The sequence below is a fragment of the Erpetoichthys calabaricus genome, chromosome 6, assembly GCF_900747795.2.
Source record: "Erpetoichthys calabaricus chromosome 6, fErpCal1.3, whole genome shotgun sequence".
NCBI lineage: Eukaryota > Metazoa > Chordata > Cladistia > Polypteriformes > Polypteridae > Erpetoichthys > Erpetoichthys calabaricus.
Genome location: NC_041399.2, coordinates 138,796,319 through 138,818,591, shown reverse-complemented (window position 1 = coordinate 138,818,591; position 22,273 = coordinate 138,796,319). Strand labels below are relative to the sequence as shown.

Sequence of the window (22,273 nt, the reverse complement as noted above, 5' to 3'; positions counted from 1 at the left end):
ATTTTATGGGTAGGTGTGTGCAAGTGCGTTGTTATGTCATTATCAATTAAGCAGATAAAAGGCCTGGAGTTGATTTGAGGTGTGGTGCTTGCATGTGGAAGATTTTGCTGTGAACAGACAACATGATGGCAAGAAAAAGTATGGAGAAAGCGTGGAACAGCTCATTATCCAAAGCATACCACATCATCTGTAAAACACGGTGGAGGCAGTGTGATGGCTTGGGCGTGCATGGCTGCCACTGGGACACTAGTGTTTATTGATGATGTGACACAGGACAGAAGCAGCCGAATGAATTCTGAGGTGTTCAGAGACATACTGTCTGCTCAAATCCAGCTAAATGCAGTCAAATTGATTCATGATACAGATGGACAATGACCCAAAACATACAGCCAAAGCAACCCAGGAGTTTATTAAAGCAAAGAAGTGGAAAATTCTTGAATGGCCAAGTCAGTCACCTGATCTTAACCCAATTGAGCATGCATTTCACTTGTTGAAGACTAAACTTCGACAGAAAGGTCCACAAACAAACAACAACTGAAAGCCGCTGCATTAAAGGCCTGGCAGAGCATTAAAAAGGAGGAAACCCAGCATCTGGCGATGTCCATGAGTTCAAGACTTCAGGCTGTCATTGCCAGCAAACGGTTTTCAACCAAGTATTAGAAATGAATATTATATTTCCAGTTATTTAATTTGTCCAATTACTTTTGAGCCCCATGCAATGAAGGGATTGTGTTAAAAAAATGCTTTAGTTGCCTCACATTTTTATGCAATCGTTTTGTTCACCCCACTGAATTAAAGCTGAAAGTATGCACTTCAACTGCATCTGAGTTGTTTCATTTCAAATTCATTGTGGTAATGTACAGAACCAAAATTAGAAAAAAAGTTGTCTCTGTCCAAATATTTATGGACCTAACTGTAGGTCTGCACCCTCTGCACACAGTCACCTCTGATGATCACGGGGTCCATGAGGGGCCTGATCCTCCTAAAATCCACCACCAGCTCCTACGTTGTGCTGGTGTTCAGGTGTAGGTGGTTTGAGTCGCACCATTTAACAAAGTCCTTGATTAGGTTCCTATACTCCTCCTCCTGCCCACTCCTGGTGCAGCCCACAATAGCAGTGTTGTCAGCGAACCTTTGCACGTGGCAGGACTCTGAGTTGTATTGGAAGTCCGATGTATATAGGCTGAACAGGACCGGAGAAAGCACAGTCCCCTGCAGCGCTCCTGTGTTGCTGACCACAATGTCAGACCTGCAGTTTCCGAGACACACATACTGAGGTCTGTCTTTAAGATAGTCCATGATCCATGCTACCAGGTATGAATCTACTCCCATCTCTGTCAGCTTGTCCCTAAGGAGCTGAGGTTGGATGGAGTTGAAGGCGCTAGAGAAGTCCAGAAACATAATTCTTACAGCACCACTGCCTCTGTCCAAGTGGGAGAGGGATCGGTGTAGCATTTAGATCATGGCATCCTCCGCTCCCACCTTCTCCTGGTATGCGAACTTCAGAGGGTCAAGGGCGTGATGGACCTGTGGCCTCAGGTGGTGAAGCAGCAGCCGCTCCATGGTCTTCATCACATGCGACGTCAGAGCAACAGGCCGGAAGTCATTTAGCTCACTAGGATGTGGGATGGGATACCTTTGGGACTGGGGTGATGCAAGATGTTTTCCAAAGCCTCGGGACTCTCCCCTGTTCCAGGCTCAGGTTGAAGATGCGCTGTAGAGGACTCCCCAGCTCCAATGCACAGGCCTTCAGCAGTTGTGGCGATACTCCATCTGGACCCACTGCTTTGCTGGCACAAAGTCTCCTCAGCTCTCTGATTACCTGGGCTGCTGTAATTGTGGGTTGGGGTAAACTCTCTCCTATGCTGGTACCAGCAGAAGGATGGGTGGAGCATGCAGTACACCGAGGTGAGAGTGGGTTAGGGTGGTCAAACCTGTTAAAAAAGTTGTTCATCTAGTTTGCTCTCTCCACATCTCTCTCGATGGTGGCATCCCGCTTCAAGCTGCAGCCAGTGATGATCTTCATCCCATCCCACACTTCCTTCATGCTGTTATTCTGCAACTTCTGCTCCAGCTTTCTCCTGTACTGCTCCTTCACCGCCCTGAGCTGGACTCGGAGTTCCTTCTGCACGCGCTTAAGCTGATCACCACCTTTAAAAGCCCTTTTCTTCTGGTTCAAAAGGCCCTTGATGTCACTTGTAATCCATGGCTTGTTGTTAGCATAGCAGCGTACTGTTCTTACTGGAACTACAATGTCCATACAGAAGTTGATGTAGTCAGTAGTGCAGTCAACAACCTTCTCAATGTTCTCACTATAAGATCCCTGCAGGATATCCCAGTCCGTAGTTCCAAAGCAGTCTCTTAGAGCCTGCTCTGCCTCAGGGGACCACTTCCTGAATGAGCATGTGGTTGTAGGTAGCTCCCTCACTCTTGGTTTGTAGTGAGGCTGAAGCAGAACCAGGTTATGATCTACTTTCCTAAGTGCTGGCAGTAGGGTGGCGCTGTATGCATCTTTAACGTTTGCATACAGTAGATCAATAGTCCTATTTCCCCGGGTGTTACAATCCACATACTGGGAGAAGGCAGGTAATGTTTTGTAATCTTTTTAGTTAGCAAATAAAAGGTGTCGTTTTGCTTGACTGTTCCTTCCAATCATTTAAAAAATTCTTAATGACACATGAGTAGCAACCCAATGCATTTTGTGGGCCTTAAGGAAATGGTATCCAATGGATTGGCAGAAACATGAGAAAAAGATTCATGTTGCATGCAGCAAAATAAATTAAAACTACAGTATACCAGTTAAGCAGAGTTCTTTATACACTGTATACTTCAGAACAGTAACCGTGAAGATAGATAGATAGATAGATAGATAGATAGATAGATAGATAGATAGATAGATAGATAGATAGATAGATAGATAGATAGATAGATAGATAGATAGATAGATACGTTTTGTGTTCCCGGGGGAAATTTGTTTTTTTACACAAGTTCATTAAATAATTAAATGCATAAATAGATAGATAAAAATATATATGCACTCACACACACACTATGGCCTAAACACATACCAGAATGACTCAAGAGGAAGAAGATTTAAGAAGAAAGAAAACTTCCTACTTGGAAGTCACAGTTACAGTGAGGCATTATGCAGGAGTATTGTTATTAGTATAAAGGAGCCTCAGTTGTGTTTCTTGACACACTTCTGATGAATAATTTGTTAGCTGAAAGTACTCAATGTTAGTGTATCAGAGAGAAGATGTACAGCATTATTCATAATGGTGCTCAGTTTTGTTTTAATTCTCTTTTCCCTCCATGGCTACATTCTCCAGGGGATCCACAGTTAGCCCCATAACTAAGCCTGTACTTTTAATTTGTTTGTCAATTCAGTTGGCCTCTCTTGAAGTGATTACCAGCCCAGTACCCCACAGCACAAAAAAAAATCACACCGACCATCACAGAGTTGTAGAAGACTTAAAGGATGTCACTTCCCACATTAAATTAACACAGTCATCTAACAAAAAAACACCTGCTCTGCCCTTTCTTATATAGAGTAGCTCCTCTGTGTTATCAGACCAGTCCAACCTGTCATTAATGTAGAACCCAAGAACTTGTAGGAGTGCACCACCTCAACATCCACTCCCTGAATAGTGACCAGACATAGAGGCTCTTTAGTTCAGTGAAAGTCAATAACCAGGTTTTTGGTTTTGCTGATGTTAAGATGCAGATAATTCTCTTTCCATCAAGAAACAAAGTTCTCCACCTGACTCCTATACTATGTCTATTCCACCTTATTGATAGACCACATAAACTAAATAAACTTCAGGCACAGTGCATTTGGATAGCATGGTTTACTTACCTCATGTTTTGAAAAGATACGCACACCCTCCATTTGGTGAAAAACTGGATAGTGACTGCTGTCAATCTCATCTCGTCTATAAACATCACCAGCAATCAGAAAGGCATCAAGGCCAGAAAGGATTAAGTCTCTCTGGTGAGCAGATGTGTGCGATCTTAAAATATGCTTCTCATTTACATAATAGTTATCACCTTTTCTTCTGCTTGCATGATCGAGGGGAATCAAAAGACTGTCAAAATTCTGTTCTACAGTAACCACAGGAGAAAGACAATCGTGAACAGAAAAGAGTGGTGTTCCAAAGCGTCCAACGTACTGCTTATAGAAGTGGTCTTTAATACGTTCTTTAATAATCCACAAAGGGTGATGTTTTTGGTTGTGTAGATTTTTACCCACTTTTGACAAGATTCTGTTGGTCACATTAGTATAGTTGTCTTGAGAGTAGAGTTGACCAAGAACTTGCACTGAGTCTGATGAAACAAAGTGCTGTGAAGGGCCTGACATGAGACTCCTGAATCCTTCATATTTAGAAATTCTAGAAGGACTTGTGTACTTGTAACTTTGTGGTATTTTAAAAATCCGAAAGACTGATTGTAATTTCATGATTGCTTCTTCAAAGACCTACAGGCACAAAAAAAAAAATTTACAGTTTAAAAAAGAAGTTAAACAAACAAGCACTAAGTTACACACATTGTAAACAATGGAGGGGAATGCTTTATATATAAAACCGTGATTTCTATTAGACAAACAACATACACAATGAAGTGATAAACAAAGAAAGCAACACTGTATAAAAAGAAATACAAAACACTAAATCCTTCTGCTTTTTCTATATCTACCTACACAGGTAAGCCCCTGACTACTTCTCAGATTAGCTTATTCACTTTACTAACACTGTCCCAAAATAATGTCACTTGCTGCCTCTCTCCCTCTCAACCGTCGCTTTTATTCAACCCACCAGTTAAGTATTTATCCCTACTCAACATTAAATGAAACTTTGGTAGTGAGACGTTACATTTTTTTCTCAAAAAAACATGTAAAAAGTGCATTTTTTGGCTTGAAAAATGACATTTTTATTAAATGTCATCATTCTACTATAAAATGTGCAAAACACTAAAATTATAACGTCAGAAGTGTATAAAGTATAATAATGATACAAATAATAATAGTAGTAATATGAACAGCACACTGCACATGTGTGAGTGGTGCAAGCATCACTTTCGGACTCACCAGAATCACTTTCTTGTTTCCTGACTGTTTCAATTTCCACCTGAGGACAGATTCACCTTCTTATCACTGCTGATGAGAGGTGTTTCTTATGAAACACCATAATGAGGCTAGGAGAAGATGCATCTACACCATTACCCAGGTAACCCTCAGGCCTGATGCATATACAGTTAGGTCCATAAATATTTGGACAGAGACAACTTTTTTTTATTTTGGTTTTGTACATGGGCGGCACGGTGGCGCAGTGGGTAGCGCTGCTGCCTCGCAGTTGGGAGACCTGGGGACCCGGGTTCGCTTCCCGGGTCCTCCCTGCGTGGAGTTTGCATGTTCTCCCCATGTCTGCGTGGGTTTCCTCCGGGCGCTCCAGTTTCCTCCCACAGTCCAAAGACATGCAGGTTAGGTGGATTGGCAATTCTAAATTGGCCCTAGTGTGTGCTTGGTGTGTGGGTGTGTTTGTGTGTGTCCTGCGGTGGGTTGGCACCCTGCCCGGGATTGGTTCCTGCCTTGTGCCCTGTGTTGGCTGGGATTGGCTCCAGCAGACCCCCGTGACCCTGTGTTCGGATTCAGCGGGTTGGACAATGGATGGATGGATGGGTTTTGTACATTACCACAATGAATTTTAAATGAAACAACTCAGATGCAGTTGAAGTGCAGACTTTCAGCTTTAATTCAGTGGGGTGAACAAAACGATTGCATAAAAATGTGAGGCAACTAAAGCATTTTTTTAACACAATCCCTTCATTTCAGGGGCTCAAAAGTAATTGGACAATTGACTCAAAGGCTATTTCATGGGCAGGTGTGGGCAAGTCCGTCGTTATGTCATTATCAATTAAGCAGATAAAAGGCCTGGAGTTGATTTGAGGTGTGGTGCTTGCATGTGGAAGATTTTGCTGTGAACAGACAACATGCGGTCAAAGGAGCTCTCCATGCAGGTGAAAGAAGCCATCCTTAAGCTGAGAAAACAGAAATAACCCATCTGAGAAATTGCTACAATATTACGAGTGGCAAAATCTACAGTTTGGTACATCCTGAGAAAGAAAGCAAGCACTGGTGAACTCATTAATGCAAAAAGACCTGGACGTCCACGGAGACAACAGTGGTGGATGATTGCAGAGTCATTTCCATGGTGAAGAGAAACCCCTTCACAACAACCAACCAAGTGAACAACACTATCCAGGGGGTAGGCATATCGATATCCAAGTCTACCATAAAGAGAAGACTGCATGAAAGTAAATACAGAGGGTGCACTGCAAGGTGCAAGCCACTCATAAGCCTCAAGAATAGAAAGGCTGGATTGGACTTTGCTAAAGAACATCTAAAAAAGCTAGCACAGTTCTGGAAAAACATTCTTTGGACAGATGAAACCAAGATCAGCCTCTACCAGAATGATGGCAAGAAAATAGTATGGAGAAGGCGTGGAACAGCTCATTATCCAAAGCATACCACATCATCTGTAAAACACGGTGGAGGCAGTGTGATGGCTTGGGCGTGCATGGCTGCCACTGGGACACTAGTGTTTATTGATGATGTGACACAGGACAGAAGCAGCCGAATGAATTCTTAGGTGTTCAGAGACATACTGTCTGCTCAAATCCAGCTAAATGCAGTCAAATTGATTCATGATACAGATGGACAATGACCCAAAACATACAGCCAAAGCAACCCAGGAGTTTATTAAAGCAAAGAAGTGGAAAATTCTTGAATGGCCAAGTCAGTCACCTGTTCTTAACCCAATTAAGCATGCATTTCACTTGTTGAAGACTAAACTTCAGACAGAAAGGCCCACAAACAAACAGCAACTGAAAGCCACTGCAGTAAAGGCCTGGCAGAGCATTAAAAAGGAGGAAACCCAGCATCTGGTGATGAGTTCAAGACTCCAGGCTGTCATTGCCAGCAAAGGGGTTTCAACCAAGTGTTAGAAATGAACATTTTATTTCCAGTTATTTAATTTGTCCAATTACTTTTGAGCCTCTGAAATGAAGGGATTGTGTTAAAAAAATGCTTTAGTGAATTTATTGAATTTAATTTAGTGAATTAAAGCTGAAAGTCTGCACTTCAACTGCATCTGAGTTGTTTCATTTAAAATTCATTGTGGTAATGTACAGAACCAAAATTAGAAAAAAGTTGTCTCTGTCCAAATATTTATGGACCTAACTGTAAAAGACAAGTCTATACCTTTCCTGAGTAACACTCAGCAATAATGCTGTTGGCACTTTTACAGCCTGAGTAAACCTAGGGTCTTATGCAAGATGCGTCTATAGTGTTGCCTGAGTGACAGTTGGGACTAATGTTTTTAGCACTGTTTTTACAGGCTGAGTGACACTTGGGTCTAATGCTAAGGAGGCTAAACTCAGTCTCAAGATGACTTTCTTTTGTCACTTTTTGTATCAAAAGGACACTAGGTACTCAAACTTTCCATCCTAGGGACATTTTCTTTCTGGATCTCATTTATTATTTTGGAAGGCAAGGCATTCTTCACATCAATAGATGTGCATTACCTTCCCTCTAGTTCCATGGGACAGACAACACAAACAATTCTTCTCAGGTCACCCTTCTCTATCCTTCTTTAGAAGGTCCCTGCCTCTAGCTTCTCTGGCACACCTTGGACACCTACAGATCCATCAGACACCAGGCAGAGTTCTTCTTTCTGTAATGATATACAATACATACATCATCTGTGTCAGTGCTTACATTCCTCCATTTCATCCAGCCTTGCTGGGCCCCTATACTATGCTGCGCCATCCTTTCCTGTTTCCCATTTCAGGTCTGGCTGCCTAGTTGTACCTGAAAATGTTTTAATTCTTGAAGGTGAGCTATAGTATCATTAAAGCTAAAGAAACTTATATGAGTGTAATAGATTGTAGGCACTAAATATACAATGTCAGATGGGTAGAGAAGGTTTGTGCCTTAAGGGATGGCTGCTTAGTCTTTTTTCTTGTTGCCCATAGCCTTTTATACCTCTTTCCTCTACTACACACATTCTGGTCATTCAGTTTATCAACACTTCATATTGGATAAAGAAAAGAATAAACAATTAAATTACATAATTCAGTGATACAGCAATTAGTGAAGATATGTCACAATTACTGGATTCTTAAAAATGGTGGTCCACAAATCCTATCATAAAAAATATAAATGAACTGATGTAAAAATGCCAAGAGGCTGGGACTTTGGCAGGCTAGTATTTTATAGGCTCCCCTGCAACTGGCTCTGAAGCTTCTCATATGCATGGTGGAATGCTGTCACACAATGTTAGTGACACATCCCCAGACTGATACAACTTGCGCTATTACAATATTAATGTGTGAGGCCTAAAAACATGCTGCATACTGTATATACAAACAGAAGATTTTCATTTTTAATTTTTTCTACAAACAAATAACCTTTTTAACATTGTCTTTTTGATAATGTGAGTTTGCAATAAAAAAACAAAATAAATCACATTAAAGATTATTTGTAACTGTACAACTTTTAAAGTATTTTAATGTTATTTAAACACAATGGATGTTGGTAAATTAATGTTATCCAGCTTACAAAATATACTCACAAAAACAAACTTGATGGGTTTAATCATACCTTGACTGGATAAAGTAGGTTTAAAATTGGAAGGATTATACCCTGGACTGATATGAAGCAATTCTTTTTCAGATTTAAAGACTAAACATTGACTTCTTAACTCTCTACTCTGTTTCTATTAATCCTTATTATTTCTGTGTATCATTTTTCTATACTAAACTATTTCTAAAGACACTATTTCCCAGTCATACTTTCATCCACCCATCCATCCTACAATTGGATTTCAAGAAGCTGAAGCTTATCCCAGCAGCAGCAAATGCAAGGTGGAAATGAACCCCAGATGTGGTATCAATGCATCACAGGGAACCCTCAGCCTAACACAGACACACACACAAATGCCAGGTTAATTTAGAGCGGCTAATCAATTTAGCACATGTCTCTGGAATGTGGATAAGAAAAATTAATGCATTGAAAAATAAATAAAGAAATGAATAAACTAAGGAATACAAAACAAAGAGAAAAACTAAATTTTAAAGTACAAGAAAAAGAATAAAAAGCAAAGGCAACATTTATAAAAATATCAAGATCACATGACATTAAACTTGACAAAATGATAATCAAAAATCAATGACTGACTAAACAGCACAGTTTAGCAGATCTTTAGAAAATATTCTTATTTATACACTTGTCCTACTAATAGAAAAATGATTGAGTTTCTCAAGTTGGTTTTTAAATCTGTGGAATGTCTAAAAATGACGTGTCAACTTAAGTAAGAACAATGACAGTTACGGTTCACCCAGCTTAGTTGATGACTCTCGACATGCAGGACTTTCTCTAAACTGTTGCATTAGGTACTCCTTAATGTAACTGAATAGAAACAATATGATTGCTCCACAATCAACATTTAAACCACAAATCCTACACTTCGCATTTTTTTTATAAACTCCACTGAGCCTTCATGATGATGTTTACAGATCACACTACAGAATCCTCAAGGGCAAAAATGTCGATCCCAGTATAGTCAGTGGAGTAACAGTTGCTCAGAAACAATTTAGCTTGGCAGGCTTCAGCATAAACAAGACAAACCACTTCTGCTTCAGCATTGTATATCAGGCAAAAATATAAACAAAATAAAAACAAGAACTGAAGAAAAGCAAAAAGTAGAGCTTTAGAACTTTGACATAAATTACAAAGAAGGGTGAAATGTAAAACATATACAAAAGTAATAATTCAAAAAGAACTACAAAATTCCACAATTCAAAACAGAAAGCAAAATATTACTAATCCCAATCAAACACATAAAGGCTAAATTCAAAAGTTAGGTATAAAAAAATAAGAAATTTCAAAACTAAATGGTCAGAGATGGCAAAACTAAATGAAAAACTTAAAGGGAAGCAGAAGAACACAACACAAGGTTAATGTCACTGCACTGAGGCAGTGGCTCTAAGAATCTTAAATAGCTCACAGGTGTGAAAGGGATGCAAATTAATGTACCTGCAGCCTGTAATATAATTAGTATTCTTGTCCACAGTCCATCAAACACAATCAGACACTTGACATAGCGAAAAACAAACAGAGGGGGCGTAATTAAACAAAAAAAAAAAAAAAAACAAGCAAAAATTAGATAGCTTACAATGATGCAACAAAGAATAAAACTAAAACAGAACATTTTAGCAAAAATAAAAGACACACAAAAAGCTGTAACAAAGCCCAGGCTCACACTGTCAAGCACTTCAGTTATGTTTAGGTCCTGTGGCCTGCTTCCCTCAGTTTGACCTACTCAGTCAAAGTACAGTAATCCCTCCTCCATCGCGGGGGTTGCGTTCCAGAGCCACCCGCGAAATAAGAAAATCCGAGAAGTAGAAACCATATGTTTATATGGTTATTTTTATATTGTCATGCTTGGGTCACAGATTTGCGCTGAAACACAGGAGGTTGTAGAGAGACAGGAACGTTATTCAAACACTGCAAACAAACATTTGTCTCTTTTTCAAAAGTTTAAACTGTGCTCCATGACAAGACAGAGATGACAGTTCTGTCTCACAATTGAAAGAATGCAAACATATCTTCCTCTTCAAAGGAGTGTGCGTCAGGAGCAGAGACTGTCATAAAGACAGAGAATGCAAACAAATCAATAGGGCTGTTTGGCTTTTAAGTATGCAAAGCACCGCGGCACAAAGCTGTTGAAGGCGGCAGCTCACACCCCCTCCGTCAGGAGCAGGGAGAGAGAGAGAGAGAGAGAGATAGGGAGAGACAGAGAAAAACAAACAGTCAAAAATCAATACGTGCCCTTCGAGCTTTTAAGTATGCGAAGCACCGTGCAGCATGTCGCTTCACTAAGCAGCTACACAGAAGGTAGCAACGTGAAGATAATCTTTCAGCATTTTTAGACGAGCGTCCGTATCGTCTAGGTGTGCGAACAGCCCCCCTGCTCACACCCCCTACGTCAGGATCAGAGAAAGAGCAAGAGAGAGAAAGAGAAATGTAAGTTGGGTAGCTTCTCAGCCATCTGCCAATAGCGTCCCTTGTATGAAATCAACTGGGCAAACCAACTGAGGAAGCATGTACCAGAAATTAAAAGATCCACTGTCCTCAGAAATCCGCGAACCAGCAAAAAATCAGCGATATATATTTAAATATGCTTACATATAAAATCCGCGATAGAGTGAAGCCGCGAAAGGCGAAGCGCGATATAGCGAGGGATCACTGTAATATCTATTACAGATAGAGACAGAAATAGACCCCGCGCCAGTGGAAGATAAACACTAGGAAGAACAAGAAATGTACAGTGATAAATACAAGCCCCATGCCACAGCATACTCTCTCAAACACTCCTGTGTCTTAACTATATAACTGTATTCAACACCATTAAGACACTAAACAATTACAACAGATGTAAATCTGTATAGAAAACAAATCCCAATGAATGTTTGAACTGCTGAATAGACACTTGAATAATTAAATGCAGAGAACAGAACAGGAGGATAACTAAGTAATTAAGCTAAGTAAGAGTAAACCTGTAAATGTCCTGAACTCCATGACTAAGTTTTTCTTTAGCCTGGCTAGATATCCTTTCCTTCTGCTGAAAAGTGATGAATTATAAGCCATGGACGACACCTTGGTGAAGACAGAAAGGACAAGAACACCAAACTGGAGAATCTTGTTAAAAAATGCTGTGGTTGCCAACTCCTAATTCTTTCCCATGCCCATAAAAAAGCTGTTTTTTAAGTTTAACTTCTTAGGCTGAAAAGGAAGTCTTTCCTCCACTAATATCCTGATTGTTCTATAAACCAATCCATAAAAGTCCTTAAAGAAGTACTTTTAAAACACAAACTAGCAACAAAGGGTGCTGATAAACAATGAAAGATGTATGGACATGTAGACTGTTACAGAGTAAAAAGCAAAACCCTAATGTGAAACCCACCTAGTATGATGATGTACTCTGAGCTAAAAAATAAGAAACTACAATACCTTTTAAAAAAAAAGCAGTAGTAGTAGTAGGGTAAAGACACTTCTGATTAATGATAATTGAAGACAATTCTAAAAAGCTGAATAAACCAATGGCTCATGGATTAATACAATCAGACAGTTTTTCTGATGGTAATGGTAGACTGAGCCAAACACTTTCAAGCATTGTCATCTTCAAATGACCCTGAATGCTATCCCTTAATGTAGATGAAATTCTCCTTCATCATGGAAAAAAGCCTTAAACAAAACTGACATTTTACATTTTATAAGACAGCACCCATCACTGCATACAATTAGGGGAATCAGCATAATGAAAGAGATGTTGACTTTTTCAAATAAATTGGATGTCATGCAAGTTGTGGGGCTTCAGGAATAGGTAAAAAGAACACAAACATAAATAAGTCTCCTATTTCTACCTTTATAATGAAATAAAAACAACTGACATTGTGTTTTCTTCATTTAAAGTAGTTTGGACTGAAAAGATACCACACATACTAGAAGTAAACACTCGATTTATTTCAATGATGGACTCAAAAGCAAACTAACAAATTTAAAAATATTTTAACTAAGGGCAAAATGGCAGTGCAGTGATTGGTGCTGCTACCACCCCCTGTTCAATGTTCTGCAGTGATACGCAGTGATTGTCTTGGGAGTCTGCACAGCCTGCATAGGTCTTTCTCTGGGTTCTATGAATTTCCTCCAACATTCCCTGATTATTATAATAATTTGTGACACCTCATGTGTGTGTGTGTGTGTGTGTGTGCGCGTGGGTGTGCGTGTGTGTGTGTGCGTGTGTGTATTAAGTTTGACAGTGCAAGTCTGGCTCCATGCTCCCTCTTCTCATTTGGGAGCCTCTTGAACCCGACACTGTCGATAGTTATGACCAGGATGAGCTGTACAAATGAGGACACCACATGAAGCAAGGGGCAGGTGCAAAAGTGTTCAGTGCTTTTATTAAAAACAATCCAAAAGTGTTCAAAAGTGCAGTGCTCCATCAAAAATAAATAATCCAATAAAAAGCAAAGGTGAAGTTGAGGTTAAAATCACTATAACTAAATCCATTAAAAACGAGGTTAAAAACAACTGGCAGGAACAGTCCTTTTTAAAACTCGGTGCCTTCATCTTTTAACACAGGCAGCTCCTCTGCTTATCCCCTGTGGTCCTTGCAGAAGAGGAGTCACCATAACAGCAAACGCAGCTAATCTTCCTCAGGTCCGGTTGCTTGCTGTCCCAAGGCTACAAACAGGTTGCCTATCTGAACCAAGACTCAAGTCCTCAGTGGCCATGGCGTTCCCGTTGCCTTCCCGGTCTTATACGGCGAATTGCTCCTTTTATGCACATTGCTCTGGCTCCCTGAGTTGCTCAGCCACAGCGATCATTCTTTCAGCCCCCGAGCGTCAACCTCTCATGCCGGTCAAGGGCTCTCCTTCCCAGCTGCCTGTTTTCTCATCCTCGAACCTGCTCTCCTGACTCCCACATTGGCTCCTTCTGCCTCCTGCCTTCTTCTCCCTTTAACCTCCATTCATTTTCCTTTCTTTTCCTCTCCACACACTCTCGCTATCCCTTTTAAACTGGGGATGTAGCACAGCTGTGTTGATTTGCAGCTCCCAGAACCACCACTGCTCCCGCAATCACACCTGGGAACTGCACTTGCCACGCTACCACACCCTCTTCTACCAAGACACGAGTGTAGCGATTATTTATTTAAAAAGGTACCAATCAGCTGCGGACCTCACTTTACCACAGTGAGTGGTTCCTGTCCTGCACCCAGTGCTGCTAAGATGAGGTCTTGCCCACTTATAACCCTGCATTGGATTTAGCAGGTTGTATAATTCGATTCATTTGCCTTAAGTATCCTCCTCAAAGACAACAGCTTAGCCAGCCAGTATGAAAAGACAAACTGTTATATTTAATTATGAAGCAGGCAGTATATTGCATTCAACAAAAGCATACATTGGAGAGGAAGCATAAATAAGGAAAATCTTATCTGGGTCTTTCCAGCACATCATAGATCTAACATCTAATGCCTATTTCTCTTTTTTTTTTGAAAACTGATGGTATTATATGAGTGACAAATATGGACGGGCAGAACCGTCTCCTGCTGATTACCATATGCTAGGATACATTTGTTGGCTCATCTAATGCACCTAATTGAGCAACTGCATCATTGCTACACATTTTCTATAGTAGGGTTTCCCGCACAACTGTAATACTTTCTCCAGTATGGTTCTTTCATGTACTATTTTCCTGCCAATAAACTTCTAATGAATGTTTTCCTCAGGACACTGTTTAAGAACTGAGCTTTATCATCCACTAGAATAGTGAATCAGCTATCACTTTAACCAGTTACGCACAAGGTGTCCCGCCAGCGAAAACACCACCATATTTCAAAGTTGTTTATAATAATAATAATAATACATTTTATTTATATAGCGCCTTTCCCATGCTCAAGGCACTTACAGAATATAATAAAGAACGGCAGAATATACAGTATATAGCATTGTACAAACCAGATAAATAAATAAAGAAGATTAAGACAGTAAATTCTGAAAAAAAAACAGACAACATAATTGATGGTCTCGCACACATACAGGTTACGTTGGCATCTTGACAGAGAAGTAAACTGAGAGAAAGGTAATAAAGTCAAGTAGAGCTAAAAGCCTTCCTGAACAGATGAGTTTTGAGTTGTTTTTTAAAAGAATTCATGGAGTCAGCTGACCTGATTAATTTTGGTAGGTCATTCCAGAGTCTGGGTGCTATACAGCTGAAGGCCCTGTCACCCATAGAGTGTAGATTAGTGAGGGGCACAACAAGATTACCAGAATCAGAGGACCTTAGTGGGCGGGCAGGCACATAGTGATGGAGGAGGTCACTGATGTAGTTTGGTGCGAGGTTATTTAAAGCTTTGTAGGTTATTTGTAGGATTTTATATTCGATTCTGTAGGACACAGGGAGCCAGTGAAGATGGAGCAGGATGGGTGTGATGTGCTCGCTGCTGCTGGTTCGAGTAAGGACTCTTGCAGCTGAGTTTTGAATAAGCTGGAACTGTGATACAAGATTAGAAGGGGCACCTGCCAGTAGGGAATTACAATAATCGATGCGGGATGTGATAAAAGCATGGACAAGTTTCTCAGCATTAGAGAAGGAGAGGAAGGAGCGAACACGGGATATGTTACGGAGGTGAAAGTAAGAAAGTTTCTTAATGTGATTTATGTGGGCGGAATAAGTGAGGGAGGAATCAAAAATGACACCAAGATTTTTTACAGTAGAGGCAGGTCTGATGAGATCACTGCCAAGATGGACTGGGAAGGAGCTCATTTTATTAAGTTGCATTTTAGTCCCAATTTGCAGGAGTTCAGTTTTATTGCAATTTAATTTTAAAGAGTTCTGCTCCATCCAGGTTTTAATTTCACTAAGGCAGGTTGTGAGCTGAGAAAGCTCTGATGAAGTTCCACTTTTAACATTGAAGTAGAGCTGAGTATCATCTGCATAAAAATGATAACCCAATCCATAACTACGGATGATATGGCCAAGGGGAAGCATGTAAATACAGAAAAGCAGAGGGTTTATAGGTTTATGCATGTTGCTATAAACCCACAACTTAATCAAAAGCAATGAAGGTATTTTTTTACATATCCAAGGATGTTTTCTTTTAAATAAATCACAAGTTTACATGTTGTCTGCTCTCTTTCGTTAGTAAAATATGTGATCTGCACAAGTATATGTCAAGGTGAGCAGCACATCACAGCTGAATGAATCTACTTTTACTAAAGATCCCATTAATGTCACTCCACTTATACTGAAAGACTCATTAGCATTGGATACCTGAGTTTCAGACCTTTTCAATGATGTATAGTTGTCTGTGATTGGTTACTTGTACTACATGCCTTACCCATGTGTAAAAGAAGGAAAATATATTGCTCATGTGATGGCTTATCTTTATTCATTTTTACACATTGTTGCGCACAAATTTATGTGAGAGTGAACACAGATTGTTTGGTTGATGTGAGATAAGACTTGAAGTTTGTACTTGGGAAATCTATTCTTCTTTGAAAAAGAAAACATACTGCTGAGGATTTCCTAGAAATGTTACAGAATGCTAGTGATATGGAATATGAAGACCTTGAGTCACAGTTTTGACTCTATTTAGAAGAATGCATTTGCTGAAGGACTCATTGCTAGCATGTACTTTTACAGTTTCAATTACTTCAGTTGGGTTCAATTACCATATCTGGATGCTGTGTGCTGCACATTCTCTCGATGTCAGTTTTCTGAGCCAAACCCTCTCCCCATTTTTGATTTCATTTCCAGTTTGTAAAAGTGCTAGTTTCTGCCTTCCTTATGGGTTGGTTGGGGAGAGTAAAGTGAGGGAAATAAGTATTTGATCCCCTGCTGAATTTGTAAGTTTGCTCATTTACAAAGAAATGAACAGTCTCTAATTTTTATGGTATTTTTATTTTAATGGTAACCTCTACATGTGCTTTCTTGAGCAGGAAGACCTTGCGGGCACTGCAAGATATCAATCCATTATGGCGTAGTGTGTTACCAATGGTGATCTTGGTGGCTGTGGTCCCAACTGCCTTCAGATCATTAACAATCTTCTCCTGAGTAGTTTTGGGCTGATCCTTCACCTTTGTCAGTATCATCCTCACCCCATGAGGGCGATTGATGGTCATTTTATATTTCTTCCATCTCCAAATAATCACACCAACAGTTGTCACCTTCTCACCAAGCTTCTTGCTGGATGTCTTGTAGCCCATTACAGCCTTGTGCAGGTCTACAATCTTGTTCCTGATGTCCTTTGACAGTTGTTTGGTCTTGCCAATGGTGGTGGAGAGATTAGAATGGAAGAAATTGATTCTGTGGATAGGTGTGCTTTATACACATAACGAGTTGAGATCAGGAGTATCTGTAATTGATTGATTCATTGATTGATTGATTGTAATCTGTGTGCCATGTGGGCACACAGCCAATCTGTGGGAACCAGAATTCTGGCTGGGTTGTAGGGGATCAAATACTTATTTCTCTCAATGATATGCAAATCAATTTATAACTTTTACGTAATGTGTTTTTTCTGGATTTGTGTTTGATATTCTGTCTGTCTTCATTAAAATGAAACTACTATAAAAATTACAGATTGTTCATTTCTTTGTAAGTGAGCTAACTTACAAATTCAGCAGGGGATCAAATACTTACTTCCCCCACTGTAGTTGGAGGAATGAACACAGTATGATTTGAGTCAATGGTTCAGTTTACTGTTTTTACCGTGAACAAATCTCATGTGCTTGCAACAGCCACCTGTAACCCAAAAGTGGCTGGGAAACACTGGTTTAGGTGAATATGTAATGTGTGTGACTCCCACTGAGGGGCTCCGTCCAAACTTGTTTTCTGTCTTGAGTCAGCACTGGAAGAAGCTGGTATGAAACAAGTTTGTATGTATTTAGTTTATTCCAGAAGTAATATACAAGAATAAAGCAGTAACATAAAAAAAATAAATAAATTAAAACCCACTAAACGTCTATGGGGCTACTGCAACAGAAGACAGGAGAAGATGGGTGAATAGCAGCACAAAAATCCTACTCTATTGAACAAAATGCAAGATTCCACTGTGTCTAGCGGTAAACATGAAATTATTTCAAGAACTAGCATGAAAAATAACTTTGTAAGAAAAGTTTTGGGTGAATACTTAATTATATATACATAGTTACAAATTGTTTATTTCGTGCTCTAGAGTGATATATAGTGTGTATATTTGTGTGTTTAAAAATTATATATATATAACTGCAACTGAAAAACTTAGTATTTTTTTTTAGAAAAATCCATAAACCACCAGTTTTTTTGTGTTTTACTTAGTATTGGAGTAAACAAAGGTTTTTGATCATATAAATACTTTATTTTTAAAATTTAAAGTGTTGTACTCACTATTTTTTTTGCCATTTGCAGCTTCTTTATTATTATTAAGCAGAACAATACCTATTTATTTCTGGGAATTAAATTTAGGCACAGTAATGCCAAAAAACCCATAGTGCATAATGTTAAAAAGGACAGCAGGATATCTGAACAGCAAATCCAAGAACACCTTTTCATAGCGTGCATATTGAATATGTTGATTAAGCACTCCAAGATATAACCAATCTACAGTCTTTCTAACCATTTACTGTGTTATCTATGATACAGTTGATAGTGCTTATTCAACCTATTAAGACTACACAAAGTATAATTAAAAAAATAACACACTAAATATCATCATTGAGCAGGCCTATAGAAAATACTGCTGTTTATAAATATGAAGCTTGTCCTACTAACAGTCCCTGGGTATTTCAAGTTCATTTGTAAATCTGTAGAATTTGCAAAACCAATGTATCAGTTTTTAAGGAACAATGAAAGAAATAAACAGAAACAACTGCACATACTGAAGAATTCTTGGCTATTGCAGCATTATATATTGCAGCATCTCAAGGAGGCCATCTGTTTTGTTTTTAAAATCATTCAATTAATATATAAAAGATATATGAAGAGAAACATGCACGGGAATACTTCATGTTAACAGTACCTTAAAAATTCACATAATTTCTTGTCAGTTTTTTATGCTACCACAACATTCTAGACCAAGGTTCCTTAATTATGTATGGTCCAGGATGGCTGCAGTGGCTACAGGTTTTCGTTACAACCAGTTTTGTAATTAAAAGCCAGGTCTTGCAGATAAAGAAACTTAGTATTGAACTGTACATGGCTTGTTATTGCTTTTGTTCCTCCCAGACAAACCTTTATCCCATTGTAGATTTCTACTTTCTGAATCTAAACATGTTTGGGCCCAGTCAATACTTGGATGGGAGACCATCTAGGAAAAGCTTGGGTTGCTGCTGGAATAGGTATTGATGAGACCAACCAGGGGCACATACCCTGCGGTCTGTGTATGGATCCCAATACTACAGTGTGGTGATGTAGACACTGTCCTGTATAAACTATCACCCTTTGGCTGAGATGTAAAACCAAGCTCCTGACTTAACCCAACTTTACTCATTTTCACTCTACAGGTTGCTAATGATTGCTACATGCAGGCCTTTGTCTAAACTACTGTATTAGACACTTCTTGATATAACTGAAGAGAGATTAAATAGAATATGAACATCCCACAATGAGAATTTAAACCACAAAGCCTGTACTTTGCAATATTATTTTTAAATATATACACCACTGAGCCTCCATGATGTTTGTAGATCATGCTCAATAACCATTTAAGACAAAAATGTCAGTCCCTGTGTAGTCAATGACCTTTCAGTGGACTAATGGTTGCTCAGGAACAATCTGACTTGGCAGGCTTTGGTATTTTCAAAATTACAAAGAAGACAAAAAGCAAAACATTTCTGCTTCAGCTTCCTAGGAAGCGTGGGCTACATGCATCAGAATAACAAGCAGATTTAAGCAGAAAGTATAAAAATGATCAAAATGAAATAGCATAGAAAATATGCCAATCCAGTAGAAACCACTGTGTTTACAGTGTGCATTGCTCTTCTGATTCCTGTCTACACAAAAAAATGATCTGCATATTCAAATTTGAGTACATCCTAAATGTAGGCATAGTGGCCACTTTATTAAGTACCTAGTACCGAGAAGGATATTGTTTTGCCTTCAAAACAAACTGAATTCTTTGAGGTATGAATTCAGTAAGGTGCTGAAAACTTTTGTTAAGGGTTTGTTTATGTAGCATGCGGCCGGGGCTCTTGCCCGGCTAGGACACCTACACGCTGGGAGGACCAGGGGAGCAAGTGTGGCCAGAGCGTTACCTCCCCCAGGATGCTAGATGGCAACCCCCCTGGGTTGCAGCAGTGCCTCAGACTCCCACAGGGCTGCATGGGAGTTGGAGTGTGGTGCAGCCCTGTTGGGATCCGCAGGCACTGCCAGGAGGTGCTGCAGCAGGAGCTGCTGAGCCCTCATGGGCAGTTCTTCCGCCACACCCGGAAGTGCTGCTGGAAACGAGTAATCAAGCACCTGGAGCACTTCCGGGTGCATTATAAAAGGAGCCAGCAGCTACTACTCAGGGAGCCAGAGTCGGGAGGAGGAGCGACGAAGCATGACCCGAGGAGTGAAGGTGGAGAAAGATAGAGTAAAGGAAGGGATTCATTGTTTGTGCTGTGCTTGTGCCGGGACTGTGTTATATTTGTGGGGAATGGGAAAGGCGTTCCCCACAAGGGAAAAAGAAAATAAAATCAAGAGTGTGCATTGAACTTGTGTCCCATGCGCGTCTGTGTTGGGTTCTGACTCTGGAGCATCTCACATTGCCTGGATATTTTTATTTTATTTTTAATCTCTGGGTTTCGTAGAGACTGTTTTTTGTAAATATAGAAGTTGGGCACATGATTCAGAGATACAGTACTATAACTTTCATGTTTAACACTAGGAATCATACCACAGTTGACATGTCTTGATCTATTTATTATTTAGTCTAACAATAAGTAAACAATTTAACCATGTCTGCATACAATATAAAATGATCTCAAACTACATGACTGGTCGTTTGGAGGAGCAGGTTATCTGAATTAGGTGTACAGAGTAAGATGTCCACAGACAGTACACTAAGAACTCTGGAATTAACATCTATCGGACAAGCAAATCAGACAAGAGAAGGTCTCCTTTAATGTTTGTCTAAAATTATTTAACTTGATGGTACAACAGTAAATTTAAACACTTAGAGGGTGAATACATTGCAATTTACAATACTATAATGTCACAAATGTTATTATATTCTTAAAATACTGCAATTTTAATTATTAAGGTAATATTTAGGGAAGATATGTTGTCAAAATGGCATTATTACACATGAAACAAAGTACTGGTACCTACTAACTCTCATAACAATGCATTCTCAAAACCTCTTAATCCAATCCAGGGTCACAGGGTGGGGAGTTGTTGGAGGCAATAAAGAAGTGATTGCTATTTGTATTAAAAAAAAAAATTACAGCAGTTTAAAAGTAGCCTGTTAAGTAGTGCTACCTAACAGCCCTTGGAAAATGGGTTGGATGAGAATTTGCATATTCTCACTTTTGCAGTATGGGTTTTTCTCTAGATCAAGTTCCTCTCACACACAACAAAAAATGGATATTAGGTTAAATGGTGAATCTGCCTTGGCCCAGTTGGCATGTGTGCATGAGAGTGTGCATGAGGTGGACTCGCCTAATGCGTAGGATTGCTTCTCGATGCTGCCAGGATAGGATTGGTTAAGGTGTGATCATGCAATGAGCAAAATGGCTTTAGAAAACAAACAAGGAAAACTACTATTTTTAGGTGAAAAAATAATGAATCCATACAAATAATATGATTAAATATTACTATACATCAATCATCCGTTGAGTTAACTTTGTCAGTGTCATTTGCTGTCATGCATGTATGCTTACTAATCAAATGTCAGGACATATTCAGAAATGTTTGTATTTTTGTTAGAAATTGATACTTTTTTAATTAAAAAAACTCCTAAAATTGAATTAAAAATATAACCAATATGTTACTAGTGTTTCTAATGGGTATTCCTGTCTGAAATGATTAATGATTGTATTTTATTATTTACTGTACATATAACTGCAAAGCCCCATTTTCCTCACCCATTCCTTAAGCATCCTAATAGTAATCTCAACTTATCCTTAATTAGTCATGCATAAATGCTCATTGATTCATAGAGAAACTGCACCAGGTCTCTGTTTCTCAAACTACAGATACAGATTTACTTATCCACTTATACAGTTGCCCATCTGAGCCTTCTCCTTCTTTTTTCTATTGTGATTAGGTCCAGTTTGCCCTCTTCTCTCAAGACAGCAATAGAAATCTTTGTATGAAATCTTCAGTTTCTTAGCAATCAGTCACATGGAATTACCTTCATTCTGCAAAAAATAAACTGTTTAATACTAGCCAGTTTTGAACCCAGAACTGAATTTTAGGAATGTCTACCACTTGCAACCCAAATGAAGAGAATAAAAGGTTTTGGTGGGGCTAATACTGTTTCACGGGTTTCTTTCATAACAATTAGTATTTATACATGACTAAATTAAGGATAAGCTAAGGGAGTTTACCATTAGAGCACTGAATAAATGCCTGCTAAATGTGATGCTTTGTAATCATATGTGAATAATATGCTAAAAATCTGATATTTCAAGAAGTAATAGCCATCATAAACAGTAGTAATGTTTTAGCTAGATATTTAAACCAATTTAAAGA

The 22,273-nt window shown here is 39.2% G+C and overlaps 1 protein-coding gene across 4 annotated transcripts in view; it reads right to left on the bottom strand.

Moving 5' to 3' along the window:
- Positions 1 to 22,273, bottom strand: part of fars2 (phenylalanyl-tRNA synthetase 2, mitochondrial) — a 742,839-nt gene that overhangs the window by 549,801 nt on the left and 170,765 nt on the right. For 3 of the 4 annotated variants that reach the window (XM_051929210.1, XM_051929211.1, XM_051929213.1), the window contains one exon: positions 3,857 to 4,474. In XM_051929210.1, coding sequence (XP_051785170.1) covers positions 3,857 to 4,456 — 600 coding nt within the window. In that variant the 5' untranslated portion in view covers positions 4,457 to 4,474. Of the gene's footprint in view, positions 1 to 3,856; positions 4,475 to 7,578; positions 7,602 to 22,273 lie in introns of those variants that run through there. The other variant, XM_051929212.1, reaches the window with a different exon arrangement.